The 14,527-nt window shown below is 43.4% G+C and overlaps 1 protein-coding gene across 2 annotated transcripts in view; it reads left to right on the top strand.

The window, feature by feature from the left end:
* The window catches only part of igf1rb (insulin-like growth factor 1b receptor), a 41,767-nt gene that overhangs the window by 22,309 nt on the left and 4,931 nt on the right, over positions 1-14,527 (top strand). For both annotated transcript variants that reach the window (XM_035628043.2, XM_035628047.2), the window contains 18 exons: positions 2,343-2,646; positions 2,985-3,121; positions 4,305-4,449; positions 5,238-5,446; positions 5,674-5,800; positions 6,338-6,573; positions 7,205-7,372; positions 7,487-7,694; positions 8,665-8,978; positions 9,119-9,252; positions 9,946-10,105; positions 10,232-10,331; positions 10,624-10,694; positions 10,793-11,022; positions 11,307-11,414; positions 12,031-12,193; positions 13,013-13,142; positions 13,282-13,416. In XM_035628043.2, the coding sequence (XP_035483936.1) occupies positions 2,343-2,646; positions 2,985-3,121; positions 4,305-4,449; positions 5,238-5,446; positions 5,674-5,800; positions 6,338-6,573; positions 7,205-7,372; positions 7,487-7,694; positions 8,665-8,978; positions 9,119-9,252; positions 9,946-10,105; positions 10,232-10,331; positions 10,624-10,694; positions 10,793-11,022; positions 11,307-11,414; positions 12,031-12,193; positions 13,013-13,142; positions 13,282-13,416 (3,079 nt within the window). The remainder of the gene's footprint in view (positions 1-2,342; positions 2,647-2,984; positions 3,122-4,304; positions 4,450-5,237; positions 5,447-5,673; positions 5,801-6,337; positions 6,574-7,204; positions 7,373-7,486; positions 7,695-8,664; positions 8,979-9,118; positions 9,253-9,945; positions 10,106-10,231; positions 10,332-10,623; positions 10,695-10,792; positions 11,023-11,306; positions 11,415-12,030; positions 12,194-13,012; positions 13,143-13,281; positions 13,417-14,527) is intronic.

The raw sequence follows: 14,527 nt of genomic DNA, 5'->3' as shown, positions 1-14,527 counted from the left end.
TGGCCTGGTGTCCTCTGCTTGTTTTTGACGGAGTTCATCGAGGCAACATGTTGAAACACATTTGAGTTAGTTTTTTTGTTTTTTATCTCCCCACATCCTACATAATTTCCCATAACTTGTTTTTGCTTGGGTTTCTCTTTAAACACAGCCCTGGCTAACTGAAGCCGATGACATAATCAAAATTACAGTCTTTTGTTCATCTTGTTTTTCACTCAGATGTGTACGTCCCGCATCACACGCATGACACACACACACACACACACACACACACACACACACACACACACACACACACACACACACACACACACACACACACACACACACACACACACATGACTCACAAATAATTTCAAGCAGTGATTTCCCGTTATTCCACTGCAACTGGTGTGTGTTTGTGTGGCAGACAGTGCAGGCGCTGTGGAGGTTGTGAGTGTTTCTCCCTTTGGATCAGCTTTGGTCAGGAAAAGCTGCGTTCAGGGTGGACACCAACCTTTTGGTTTTTTCAACAACAACAACAAAAAGTTTCTGTTTCTGTTCTCCATGCCTGTTTGATGGCAATGGGCTAAATGTAAAAATCTACTCAATGAGGCCGATACCAGACCCAAACATAACATCATTTGGTTCCCATTCTAACAATGTGTGTCAACTCTGCTATTAGCTGCTTAAGTGTCTGGTTGCTCTCTGTTTCCATCACACTGGATTCAGATTCCCCCTACTAAGGCAGCTGTGAGGTACGGCTCCATTCCACACGTAGGTCAGTCCAGTGTTTTCCTCCCTTAGCTCCCAATCCGCTTTTCCTGTCAACAGTTACAGTATCCTCTTATTTAGAGGGACACCACAGCAACCCCAGGAGTTATTTGTAGCCATGCTTGTCGGAAAACCCGGACTGGAGGTGTTTTTCTCACTGTGGATCTGGTGGCATGAGCCACGCACAGCACTACTGGGCTCAACACCAACTACTGAGTTGGACAAAAGCTCAGCCTTCGTTTTTGTTGGATTTGTTTTTGCTGGCTCCATTTACGTTATGTGTTTCTTTTCTTTTTTTTTGCACACAGTTGTTGGTTTGATATGAAGCCGCTCGCATGGCTTACACTTGTTAGTGCCGTTTTTTTATTTAGTCTTTTACGAGCTCTATTCTGGGCTTGTTCACGTGTGTACACACATGCATTGTCAGTCATTCTCCAGTAAATCTGAATCATTTGTTCAGGACTGTAGCCAGGAGCGTCCTGCCAGAGGCCAATTTGAGCTGAGGACGCACTGGTTGGATTTTTTTGCGATGCTCTTTCATTCGCTAAAATAGGGACACGCGCCTTAGTTTTTATATCGTTGGGTACTAGATGTGGATCACAAGAATAGGCGCACTCGGGCAGGCTGTCAGTTAAACCCTGAGCACATGTGCAAGATCAATATTGTGGCCAATCAGAGTATTTGTTGATGATCACTTACAAATCTTCTATTATTGCAGCAATGTGTTCATAATAAATCACATAGTCTATAAGATGATGTTTAGTGCCCTTTGTTGTCTTTGTTTTGTTGAACCAACAATCCAAAACCCCATAGATAAATCTTTTAGCATTTTGATTGAAAAGACTGATCCAATCTTCTGTCAATCAGCGACCGACTAATCGTTGCCGATTATACGCCAGAGATTTAAAAATGCCACATTGTGCTCCGTTATCACGCTGGAGCTGTATCCTGATACTGAAAGTGGCAACGCTATTTTGCAGAAAATTGCTTTACCAACTGTAATATAGCCTATAGTGGCTTTCCATTAAGTCAATATGCATTGCTGCATGTCGGTGAAACTTTTAATGACGCGTGCCTTCGCAATCTATTTGGCTTTGACTAGAATAATGTTTACCACATATTGTGTTTCGTTGATTTATTTACATGCCAATATAATAGATCCAGGTCCATACAAGCGTGGTTGTTCTTATAGCGTTATTCCTGCAGCATTCAAACAGTAACACGAAGTGACACGATCAAAAAAACTGTAGGCCTCCTGGCCACTGTGTCACCCTTCATGGCTTCATGGCTTCCCACTTAGTGATGCCCAACTGTCCCTCCCATACACACAGAGCATAACACAAAGAAAACAAATAAAACAAATGGCTCTTACAGTAGCCTATTAATTGTTGTGTGCTTGATTGTAAGATGTAAGGAATTCAAATGTGAGCATGTGTAACATGTTGTATTATGGATGGATGTCTATGAAGCTAATGGATGGGTGGATGGGTGTCTTGCTATGATTTTTTTTTGGGGGGGGGGGCATGACCTGAGCTTTGTGTTTGTCCACATAGGGAAAACCTTTCCCATGCTGTGTCTGTCCCTCTTACCAGAATGCCCCGAGAGGTGTGCGAGGCAAGCGTGCACGGCGGATGGCGAGTGCTGCCACCCTCAGTGTCTTGGCAGCTGCACCGCCCCCGGCAGCGACACAGCATGTGCCGCATGCGTGCACTACTACCACCAAGGGCGCTGCGTGGCCGAATGCCCTCCCGGCACCTACAAGTTCGAGGACTGGCGCTGCATCAGCGCAGAGCTGTGCTCCAAAGTCCACCTCCCCGAATACGACAGCTTCATCATCCACGGCGAGGAGTGCATGCCTGAATGCCCTTCGGGATACACACGCACTACGCCCGATAGGTGAGCCGGAGTGGAGCCACTGGGTGGAGGTACTCTTATTGTTGGCCTGACATTGGTACCAGTTCCACACCCTGCCATTAGTGGTCCTCTCTCAAGTTTCATCAGGGCAAAAGGAGCTCAGCACTATAGCTACAATGAAGGGCCCTCAGTTTATATAATGGAAGTTTCTGGTTAAACTTGGGAATTTCTCCATGACGTAATTTTAGCTTGTCTAGAGTTAACAAACACTTGACAAAAACATGAAAGGTCAAGGGGAGAGCTTAAAGACTTGAGTCAAATCATGTGTGTCACTGAAGCGACACGCTGCACATTTACCACCTCTGTCTGTCTGTCTCCAGTATGACCTGTACGGCCTGCGACGGTCTGTGTGATAAAGTATGCGAGGAGAAGGTCATCGACTCCATGGATGCCGCTCAGTCTCTCAAAGGCTGCACCGTTATCAAAGGCAACCTGCATATCAACATCCGCAGAGGCCGTGAGTACTGCGGCGCACCACAGCGACGCGACAGCCCCGACTGACATTTCCACTGCGGCCAGTGTTAGTTAGGAGTTCACATTCACTGAACCATTTTGTACGTGGTTCTCAGCCGGACTAGACGATTATTATGACCCCATCAGTTGCATACCATTGATAAAGCATGACTGGTGACATCAAAAGGAATTGGATCCATGTCAGGGGACATCAGTAGGGAACCCTGCATCTTTACATTATTTCATAACATTTATTTAGGTAGAAACACATAATTGCAGATTATTGGTTTTATGAAAACGTTGAATGTTTTTTTAAGGTCAGTTAGTAGATTTATCAATGTTGAATGATTGTGTGTACTTTTATTTTTGGCTATACATATCCCTTTGAGACATAAGCAGGATTTGTATTTGTATTATAGAAGCAATGTCAGGATTAGCATTCAGTCTGTCTGCAAAGACTAGTAACTACCACAACTAGTAACTCGAAGTTGACCACTTTGGGTTTTTTCAGTGGCTGATAAAGATATTTAGAGAAGAGGGCGGCGAAGGCCAACATGTACTGCCAAAATTACAAAATGTCGTTGTTTTCACTTTTATGTTATTGAATAACAATGATAACACATGAGACACACCATTGCTAAAATTAGATGAAGATTTTATTTTTGAAAATATAAATAGGCATTGTCTCGTTCTGTGCAAGTAGATGCTGTTTGTAAGAAGTGCACCTTACTTATTATTTTAGAATTTTAGAAAATTTCTGTTTAAAAAAAGCTAAAACTTTCATTTAAATGTCTGCAGGCTTTTTTTCCGGCCTTAGGGGCATAGTGAACGGCCAATGCTGATTATCTCAACTCCAGATATCAGTCAGTTAATCACTACTAGGAACTGAATAAATTCCAGGTTTCACTAAAAAAAAAAAAGAACAAGGAGGCAAGTAGGAAAATTTATATACTGAGAAAAAAACAGTAGTATGCAGAAGAGGAAATACATTCATGAGGTTTTCAATAAAACGTGGCCCTCAATAATACCTCAAAGTTCCATGTGTTATATATACCGCATGGAATATAAAAGCAAGATTTACAATTCAGTCATAGTGTCATGAATCTTGTTTAGCCAGGAATATAAAAAAAATTGAGCCAAGTGTGCCCATGAATACATAAATGGACTAAATGTCGGTGTGTGTTTAGACAACATGGTGGCAGAGCTGGAGAGTTTCACGGGTTTGATCAAGAGGGTGACGGGTTACGTGAGGATTAGACACTCCCACACTCTGAGCTCCCTGGCCTTCCTCCGCAGCCTGAGATACATCGACGGAGAAGTCCTTCTAGATGAGTACGAACACACGTGCACACACACGTGCACACACACGTGCACACACACACACGCACACACACATTCTGATCACAAATGAGTAGCTGTACTCTGTGCCAAAGTCAGACTTTGAATTTGTTGCAACACTGATGTGAGGAATGAACAATGTGGCAGGTCGAGGTCACTGAGATTTTGTTTTGACTGTGAGGGTGCAGACTAGAGCGGAGACAGACTTAAATGTTTTGGGTTGGATAACTAATATCGTGAAAGGATTAAAAAAAAACTCACTAAAGAATTTTGTTTTTGACTTGAAAAGTAAATCAAATGACTGAACCTAACGGCATTTTGCGCCCCTGCACATTTTTTATTTTTATTTTTTTTTTATTACAAGACCTTGCATGCAGCATAACTTCCAGTAGTCCAAGGAAAGGTTCTCTCAGGGTCATGGAGTGGCCTTCACTCCCGCTTTCTCTCTGCTTCTCCTTGAGCTCACAGGAATCGTACTGTCCCAAGGCACACATTACAGTCATTCTTGAATGTCTGGGTGTTACCCAATGACTCATAAAAACTCCTCTCTTCTCCCCTCTCCCCTCCTCATCTGCAAACCCCCCTTTTCTTTGACACCTCTGTGCATTTTCTCCATTATGCACTAAAAAGACATTGTCCTTGGTGGGAAAGTTGGCCCTCAGCTTGGCACGAATTACACCACACACAAACTTGAAGCAGAAACAGCACACAACAGCGAATAGAGATTTAAGAGACTCGCTGTTACCATCACTCATTCATCCTGTCCTCTTTCTGCCCTCCAGCATGTATGCCTTCGCAGCATTCGACAACCAGCAGCTCCAGTATCTCTGGGACTGGAAGCAGCACAATCTCACCATCAAAGCAGGAAAGCTGTTCTTCAGAGCCAACCCGAAGCTCTGCACGTCGGAGATCCGCAACATGTGGGACAAGACAGGCATCCGTGGCCGCTTTGATGAGAGTGTTTTCCGAAACAACGGCGACCGAGCCAGCTGTAAGAGTCAGATGAGCTCAAGTCTTAGAACCCACAGCAATTTAAATTGCCGTGTCCAGTGCATGTGCAGGAGATACTTTACTCGCAGTTTGAAAACACCTCCCCTGAGCCTGACGTTGCTCCGCACCATGTGTCTATTTATTTTGTCTACATGACTGAATTGCTGCACATGTAACAGAAACATATTGAAGTACTTTGATTTTAACTCTGCTCCGACTCCCCCTCAGGTGAAAGCACTATCCTGAAGTTTAAGTCCAGCAGCACCAGCAGCACAAGGATCAAACTGACCTGGCAGCGGTACCGGCCTCCTGACTACAGAGACCTCATCAGCTTTATTGTCTACTACAAGGAGGCGTAAGTGATTCAGAGTGGCCCCAGTCATTAGCTGCATCCCTCCCCGGGCTAGTTTAAGGATAAGAAACAAATGTTTAAAGTTTTTCATTAGCAGGACTTTAAATGCACTCAACAATAAGTTTTTAATCCAATTTTCCAAAAGTCTGCGTGTCCATGCGCTACAATATTAGAAGTTGGGGCAATCAAGATAAACAGCTGCTGGCACACATTCTCAGGTCAAGTGCCATCAAACCATTGCAGGAGAAGAGAATATGGCATGGTTATTTTGATGTATTAGTTGAGAAAAAAAAAATTTTGATTTTTTTTTTTGATTTGCACAAATGGAAAATGCACAAAAAAACACTTGGATGCAAACGCACCCTGTGTTTTCTAATGCTGTTTATCGTTTGATACATTAGATACATTAACATTCAATTTTCAGATTTTTAAGTTCAAAGTCAACCCCCTTAATTATTTATGTGAATATAACTGTAATTAACAAAGCCAAATATTCAATGCTTTATTATTAACCTCTGACATTAACTGTGTTGGTTCCAGGCCTTACCAGAACATCACAGAGTTCGAGGGGCAGGATGGCTGTGGCTCCAACAGCTGGATCATGGTGGACGTTGAGCTGAGGCCAGACAAGGACTTGGACCCCGGCGTCCTGCTGTCCAGCCTGAAACCCTGGACGCAGTACGCCGTCTTCGTCAAAGCCATCACGCTGATGGTGGAGGACAAACACATGCCGAGTGCCAAGAGCAAGGTGGTCTACATCCGCACAAGCCCCTCAGGTAAAAAACTAAACACAAAACTTGCCAAAAGGGAGGACTTGTGGTTTAATCAAGTCTCCAGTAATTCTCCAGAAGTCTTCATCTTACAGGACTGTAGTGGGACAGTCAGAGAATGTCAGTGGAGATTGACTGCTGGAAGTTAGAAAATAATATTAGAATTAATGGACATTAGATTTCACCTGTTTTAACTGTGAGGTGAACATACTTACTGACAGGCAATTCTCTGTTCACATTGCTACTTGTTTTTCACATACGCATGGGATTGTTGTTTTATGATAAGGGTGTGATAACATTCCTGGATTCGATCCCGACGTACTTGTATGGAGATGGAAGAGGAAGAGCATTTTTGTAAAAAAGTAAACACAGCTGCAACTGGAAGAGATGAAGTAAAGAAAGCCCCTCACAAAAACTATAATACAATTAGATGGAATTGAAGGCTGCTTTAAACAAATCCAGCTGCACTGGAAAGAAGTGCCGTGATGTCAGTGAATTACATCTGCACTGGCCGACTCTCTACATCCAACCCTGGAGGAGGAGAGGATTACCGAAAAGCTGCTCGAAATTTTTCTCATCGAGTTGCCTGACGAGACTGAGGTCAGAATAATTTAGATTGTTGTCTTCTCTCTCTCAGCGCCCTCCATGCCTCAGGATGTGCGGGCGTACTCGAACTCCTCGACACAGCTGGTGGTGCGTTGGTCGCCCCCTGTCTCACCAAATGGAAACCAGACTTATTACCTGGTCAGATGGCAGCAGCAAGCCGAAGACCGGGAGCTGTACCAGCACAACTACTGCTCTAAAGGTACACACACACACACACACACACACACCTTAAACACTCAACGTTACTTCCAGTTGTTGAGCGTACACCAGTCAGTCAGTCAACATTAAACTCATTCTCCTCTTTATCCTGCAGAGCTGAAGATCCCCATACGGATTGCCGCTATCGGTGTGGGAGACCAGGAAGAGGACACCAAGCCCACCAAGCCGGATCCTGAGGGGGCAGATAAAGGTCCCTGCTGCCCCTGCCCCAAGTCGGTGGAGGACCTGGAGGCAGAAGCTGCTGACGCCTCCTACAGAAAGGTCTTTGAAAACTTCCTGCACAACTCAATTTTTACACCAAGGTAAGTTACACATCATCGTTATTTCCATTGTTATTCTTAGTGGTGGATCAGCCATGTCGTCTTTAACTTCATCTTTAATCCATCTAAAACAAAAAACAGAGAGGTGATAGGACAATACTATTCTCTTCTGCACTGTCTTTATGTAGTTTTTGTGTAGTATCTATAATTGCAGAGCAGGTCTGTACCTGTTTTTTGTCTTTTGGCCATCGTATAATAATGATTAGTTTTTTGTTTTTTTTAAACAGACAGCACAAAAAAAGGGGGAACTGAGTCCAATTGATCTCTACATAATGTTTCTGCTACTCTCTGATTTAGTGAGACAGTATGCTTCGTTGTACAATCACATACACACGCACACACACACACACACACACACACACACACACACACACAGTTCAGATGTGAACTACTTCTCTGCATGTTTTGCTAATGCCGAGGGAAAAAAAGGCTGTTCTTAGTTCCAAAGAAAGAACCTGGCTCATCATGTTGCACTGCATTTCCGCCTCAGTCTCAGTGTTTCCAGTGTGATTGTAATAGACATCCCAGAGACTTTCTATATTTGATGGAACTGTTTGAAATCAGTAAAGTTTTTCCTGAAAAGAGGATTATTATTTAAGATTAAAAGTTAAACTTTCTGAAAGGATGTAACTGAACACATTTGGTTCTGGATGAAGCAAAACCTGGTCTTGTGCTTCATCCACCTTTATTTTATGCAGGTTATAGAGGTGGATGAAGCACAACGCTGTCTCCACTTATCGCACGTCTCTTTGTTAATGTTACATTTTCATTTTGCTGTCGCTAGTTGGTTTAAAGGTGAGTTACATTGTTGAATTTTGGGCAGGAGAACAAATGGCAACTGCTCTTGTTTTGATTGTTCTTTGGAGTATTGTCAAAATCCAACTTCTCTTTACTCCCTCTCTTCCTCTCCACTTGTATCTCCACCCTACCATTCTTTTCCTCTCACCTCCAGGCCACCAGACCGTCGCCGCAGAGATCTCTTTGGGTTCGCCAACTCCACTCACTCCCGCCGCCACCGTCTGCACACCAACAGCAGCCACGTCCCTCCTCATCAAGCCGCCGGTAACAACAGCAGCAGTACCACCGCCGAACCAGAGCAAGCAGACAGGGAGTTTGAATTCATGGAGCAAGCTGTGTCGGAGCGCGAGCTGCAGATATTCGACCTGCAGCCGTTCACAGTTTACCGCATCGACATTCACGCCTGCAATCGACAGGTTCAGCGTTGCAGCGCGGCGGAGTTCGTCTTCTCCAGGACCAAGCCTGCAGGTTAGAGGAAAAGTGTAATTCAGGTCTTCTCTGCCACTGGGGCCCATCTGTATTTTGTTGTCTTGGGTTGTGTTGTTTTAAGCAACATGTAACCTCACAGTTCGGTCACCACGGTAACCTATTTTCCCTGTGTTCTCCAGAAAAGGCCGATGATATACCAGGCCAGGTGACCTGGGAGGGCCACGAGGACTGGGTGTTTCTGCGCTGGCCAGAGCCGCCTCACCCCAACAGACTCGTCCTCATGTATGAGATCAAGTTTAAACTGGCTGCTGAGGTAAGATGGCATCTGCATATCCTCACGCAGTAGCTTCAGGACTAATAGAAAATAAAATAATACTGAAAAATTGAGAATTATTTAGGAGATTTTATTTATCAGAGCTCTCCACATTTGAATATATGTTGGTTGACCTCCGTCTGACAAGTCGAAATCAATATCCCCTTAAGGCTTAAATGACTTTAGCTTCATAGACTAAATTAGTCTGTTGCACACCCAGATGTAGATTGTAAAAATCAAAATTTTCTTCTTCAACTTCAATATTTTTGTGTATAATAAACAATTTTTAATTTATATATATTTCCTTAGTATCCTCTGACAAATATCCCATATTAAATCATAAGAAATGATTTGTTGTTAATGCTATATTAGGGCATGCTAATAAGATTTCTGGTCATGAAAGAAAAAGTCCTTAGACACAGATTGACCAAGTAAACAGGGGTGAAGCATTAGAAACATAATCATAAATGAAATGAAATTGCCATTTTGTGAAGTGACAACAAGTGGATACATGAAGACATATTGAACAATCAACTGGCCCAATGACCAAAGATGAGTTTTAATATTAATCAGTAATGACGATATTTATTGCACAGTAAAGATTTTGGATGCCTTGGATTTTCTGTTGTATTAGTAAATCAGTAATTCTGCCCATAACAGGTTGTCTTTTTTTTTTCCCTGTTTTTGTGTCAGACGGAAAAACACGAGTGTGTCTCTGGCCAGACGTATCAGAACCAGCGTGGCGTTCGACTTTCCAACCTCAGTCCTGGACACTACTCGGTCAGAGTCAGGGCCACGTCGCTGGCTGGCAACGGCTCGTGGACAAATGCTGTGGATCTCTACGTGGCTGAACGTGAGTGATAACACTTTGTATCTGTACACCATGGACTTCTTTTTCAGTTATTCCAATTTTTTCCTAATAAGACAGAAATGATTTTGACTGTAACAATCACAGTAATCAAATGGTTTGACCCAACAGGATATGAAAATGTCCTCTACGCAATGATCTTTATTCCTATCGCCATCATCCTCTTCATCTGCCTTCTGGTCACGATGCTGGTGGTCCTCAACAAGAAAAGGTGTGTGACTCTATGTACTGTAGTACTGTAGTGTGTGTGTGTGTGTGTGTGTGTGTGTGTGTGTGTGTGTGTGTGTGTGTGTGTGTGTGTGTGTGTGTGTGTGTGTGTGTGTGTGTGTGTGTGTGTGTGTGTGTGTGTGTGTGTGTGTGTGTGTGTGTGTGTGTGTGTGTGTGTGTGTGTGTGTGTGTGTGTGTGTGTGTGTGTGTGTGTGGTTTTATGTCTGTGTGAGTGCAAAGGTGTGTGCAAGTGTGTTTGTGGGCCTGTAAATGCTTTTGTTTTTGTTTTTGGTCAGGAACAGCGACCGTCTTGGAAATGGAGTCCTGTATGCCTCGGTCAACCCGGAGTACTTCAGCGCTGCAGAGAGTGGGTGAAATGTTTACGTGACAAATGTGGTGCAGAGTTATACTGTTGTTGTTGTGAAAGTCTGTCGATATATGATTTTTTTTCTACTTTCTGTGTAGTGTATGTGCCGGATGAGTGGGAGGTGGCGCGGGAGAAGATCGCCCTGAGTCGCGAGCTGGGCCAGGGGTCGTTTGGCATGGTGTATGAAGGCTTGGCGAAGGGCGTGGTCAAAGACGAACCAGAGACACGAGTCGCCATCAAAACTGTCAACGAGTCGGCCAGCATGAGGGAGAGAATAGAGTTCCTTAACGAAGCCTCCGTCATGAAGGAGTTCAATTGCCACCACGTGGTACATACACACACAAACGCACACCTTCCATGATTTCACACGCAGGGAAGTGAACCGTAGACTTGCAGAGATGTTTGTATGCACCTTAACCATCAGGGCCACTGGATGCTCCTCCACTTTGTCCTCATATCAACATTTTTTAAACCATTGAATTCAAGCAAGCATCCACATCAGTTTAACAAAAAATGAACAGAATGTCAGACAAAGTTGAGTCCATTCTTGCCTCAAGGCGTGCGTGCGTGTGTGTCTGTGTGTGTGTGTGTATGTGCGTGTGTGTTTTGCAGGTCCGTCTCCTGGGAGTGGTCTCTCAGGGTCAGCCCACCCTGGTCATCATGGAGTTGATGACACGCGGAGACCTGAAGAGTTACTTACGCTCGCTCCGACCTAAAGAGGTACTGTCTACTGCTCCTTCTGATCAGGTCACCAGTAAAGGGACGACTGATTATCGGATCTGATATTAAACATTTTATGATAAGATAATTTAATTTTAAAATGTGCTACTTTGGCTCTGATGCAGCCACAGTCTCTACTCTCTGGACTTTGGCAATGTCCAGGCAATGTTTGTTTGTTTAACTCCAAAATAATGCTGCTGACAGCTCCCTGCACTTTTGTGGGTAAGGTCACGTTTTGAAGGATATGTGAATCAAACATGATTTTAGGCATTTCAACTAAGTTTTGTGTTAAGAGTTTGTATGATTCTTAATGTTGATGCCTTTTGACACTTTTTTAAACACTTTTTACTGCAGAAAAATATAATTTTCAAATATCGGTTACTGCTCTCTTAGATTAGTAATCATCTGTTTCGGCCCAAAAGAAATAGTGAGAGTCAATGTAGAGAGAGGTGGGGGTCTAGACTTTTATTATTCTTCATAGAACTCCATACTACATAGTCAACAACTCTGAGGAACTTTGTATAACACGTTGAATTTGCATCACAACCAGTGGTTCAGATTTTAAGGAATCATCAGGATCTCTTCATGTAAAATCTTTCTTTCTTTCCATTTCCAGCAACAGTGGTCCAGCCTGTCCCTCCCCCCTCTAAGGAAGATGCTGCAGATGGCAGGGCAGATCGCCGACGGCATGGCGTACCTCAACGCCAACAAGTTTGTCCACAGAGACCTGGCGGCCAGGAACTGCATGGTGGCCGATGACTTCACTGTTAAGATAGGAGGTAAAGCACTGTAGGGGGGTCACAGGTCTCAGGATGGGACGGAGTTGGGAGCTTCTGTCTCACGTGGAAATGAATTGGTAGTTACTGGATGAGGAGATCGTCGGGGTAACCTTAATCCCAGTGAAGGGAACCCAGCGGTAGCTGTGTCAACATGTTGTCACCCACAGACTCAAAGCGGATCTCTTTAGTGTAAATGTATTGCAAGGCAAGTTTATTTGTATAGCAAATTTCAACAAATGCAAATAAACAGGTTTACTTCAGATAACAGAAACTACCTGTTCTAAATGTGTAACCCCTTTTAAGATAAGATAAGATATACCTTTATTCGTCCCACAATGGGGAAATTTGGTCATTACAGCAGCAAAGTGGACAGAAGAATATAGAAAAAAATTTAAAAAAGCAATAGTATGTACAAAATATAACACAATAATAACATAAAATTTCAAAAATATATAAATACTATATACAGAGCAGTAGCAATAGTTGCACATGGAGAATTAATATAAATATTGCAGTTGGTTATTGCACTTTAAGTGTATCAGTGAATTATTTTTACAGTTTGAAAATTAGAAGATAATGTCATTTTCAAGTTCTATGATACCAGCACAGAGTGGTATATGAATCTCAGTAAACAGCCCCCTCCAATGTAATACGGACCACACAACACAGCTTGTTATGTGGTCAAACCTGTTCTCCCTTCTGTCTGTCTTTTAAAACAGTCAGAAGCATCTTCCTCAAGTGCTGTGAATTGATTTCAATCATTTTCAATGTTTCACTTCCTCTCTGTGTCTGTGTGTGTGTGTCTGTGTGTACTGGTAGATTTCGGCATGACCAGAGACATCTACGAGACCGATTACTACCGCAAAGGTGGTAAGGGTTTGCTCCCCGTCCGCTGGATGTCACCGGAGTCTCTCAAGGACGGAGTCTTTACCACCCACTCTGACGTTTGGTGAGCAGACGCACACAAACAAACACACATGGCAGCTTCAGTTTTCTGTGTCAACTGTGTCCAAAAACTTCTTGTGATCATAATTGTGATAATGAAAGACACACTTATTTACAACCCACCACCCTCTCCCTCTGTAAAGGTCGTTTGGGGTCGTTCTGTGGGAGATTTCCACTCTGGCAGAGCAGCCGTATCAGGGTCTGTCCAATGAGCAGGTGCTCCGCTTTGTCATGGAGGGAGGGCTGCTGGAGAAACCACAGAACTGTCCTGACATGCTGTAAGACACACGCGCACGCACGCACGCACACACACACACACACACACACACACACACACACACACACACACACACACACACACACACACAGAGAGAAATACGAAAAGTTGTCTACATTCCTAAGTCTTTGTGTTAGTGTGTTTACTCGCCGTGGGAAGACAGAAATATCCAACACCACTCTGCCGATTAACACATCAGCAGACAGCCAGTGGCGATATTCCCTCATCAGTCTTCAATGTTATGTTTTCTTCTGCACAACTTTGGTCAAATCGTGCGTGACTTCTGTTCATTCTCACTGACAGTGAAGCTATCCCGCTGCCCTTCATCCTGCTGGTCAGTGGGATATCCACACCACAACCCCGTCTGTTTGTCACTGTGTCCTCTGGAGTTTTCCATGATGTGTTTGCACTTAATATGAAAGAGCCCGAGTATAAAACCACATCAGAGGACTGCAACCTCAAAGCACTGAGGATGGTGGAGTCATGAGGAGAACAAATGTGAAGCCACAGGGTTTTACTGTGAGAAAGCTGATGATGGCTTACTTAAAAAAAAAAGAAATCAACTTTCTGTTGATAAAAGAGTTCTATAATGATATACATATATTCTACTATACTGTGTTGTATTGCATAACTGCTAGCAGCTCAACTTTCAGGATTTTTTGATCGGCCCATTAATGCAGCAGAAGTTCTCCCGGTAATCAACAGTTTGACTTCGACAGATTTGACCATTGTGGGAGAAAGAGCAGGCCGAGTAGGGACAGAGTGAATCAATGCTCTGGGCAAAGCTCTACATTTGAAATAAATTTTAAAAAAGCACTTGGAAAAGAAAATCCGTATTTTGCCATCAATGTTGATATTGTGGTTGACCGCCACAAGTAAATCGTTGTAATGGAAACACTGCAAGGGCACTGAAAGTAAAACTTTGAATCAACTTAGCAACAGGAAGCAAACATACAACAAGTGTTTGCTTGTCGGTTGGAAGGCAGGGTTTCTCTGGATTTTTCTTTCCTACAGGACACGAGTGGCTGTAGCTCTCCCCCAGTCAGCATAAGCATTGTCCTTAAGCCTGATGGCTCATCCATGTGTATGAATGTCCATTTACCATTTATATG

Source organism: Scophthalmus maximus, chromosome 4 (assembly GCF_022379125.1).
Source record: "Scophthalmus maximus strain ysfricsl-2021 chromosome 4, ASM2237912v1, whole genome shotgun sequence".
Lineage (NCBI taxonomy): Eukaryota > Metazoa > Chordata > Actinopteri > Pleuronectiformes > Scophthalmidae > Scophthalmus > Scophthalmus maximus.
The sequence above is the reverse complement of the archived record's forward strand: the minus strand, read 5'-3'. Positions and strand labels throughout refer to the sequence as shown.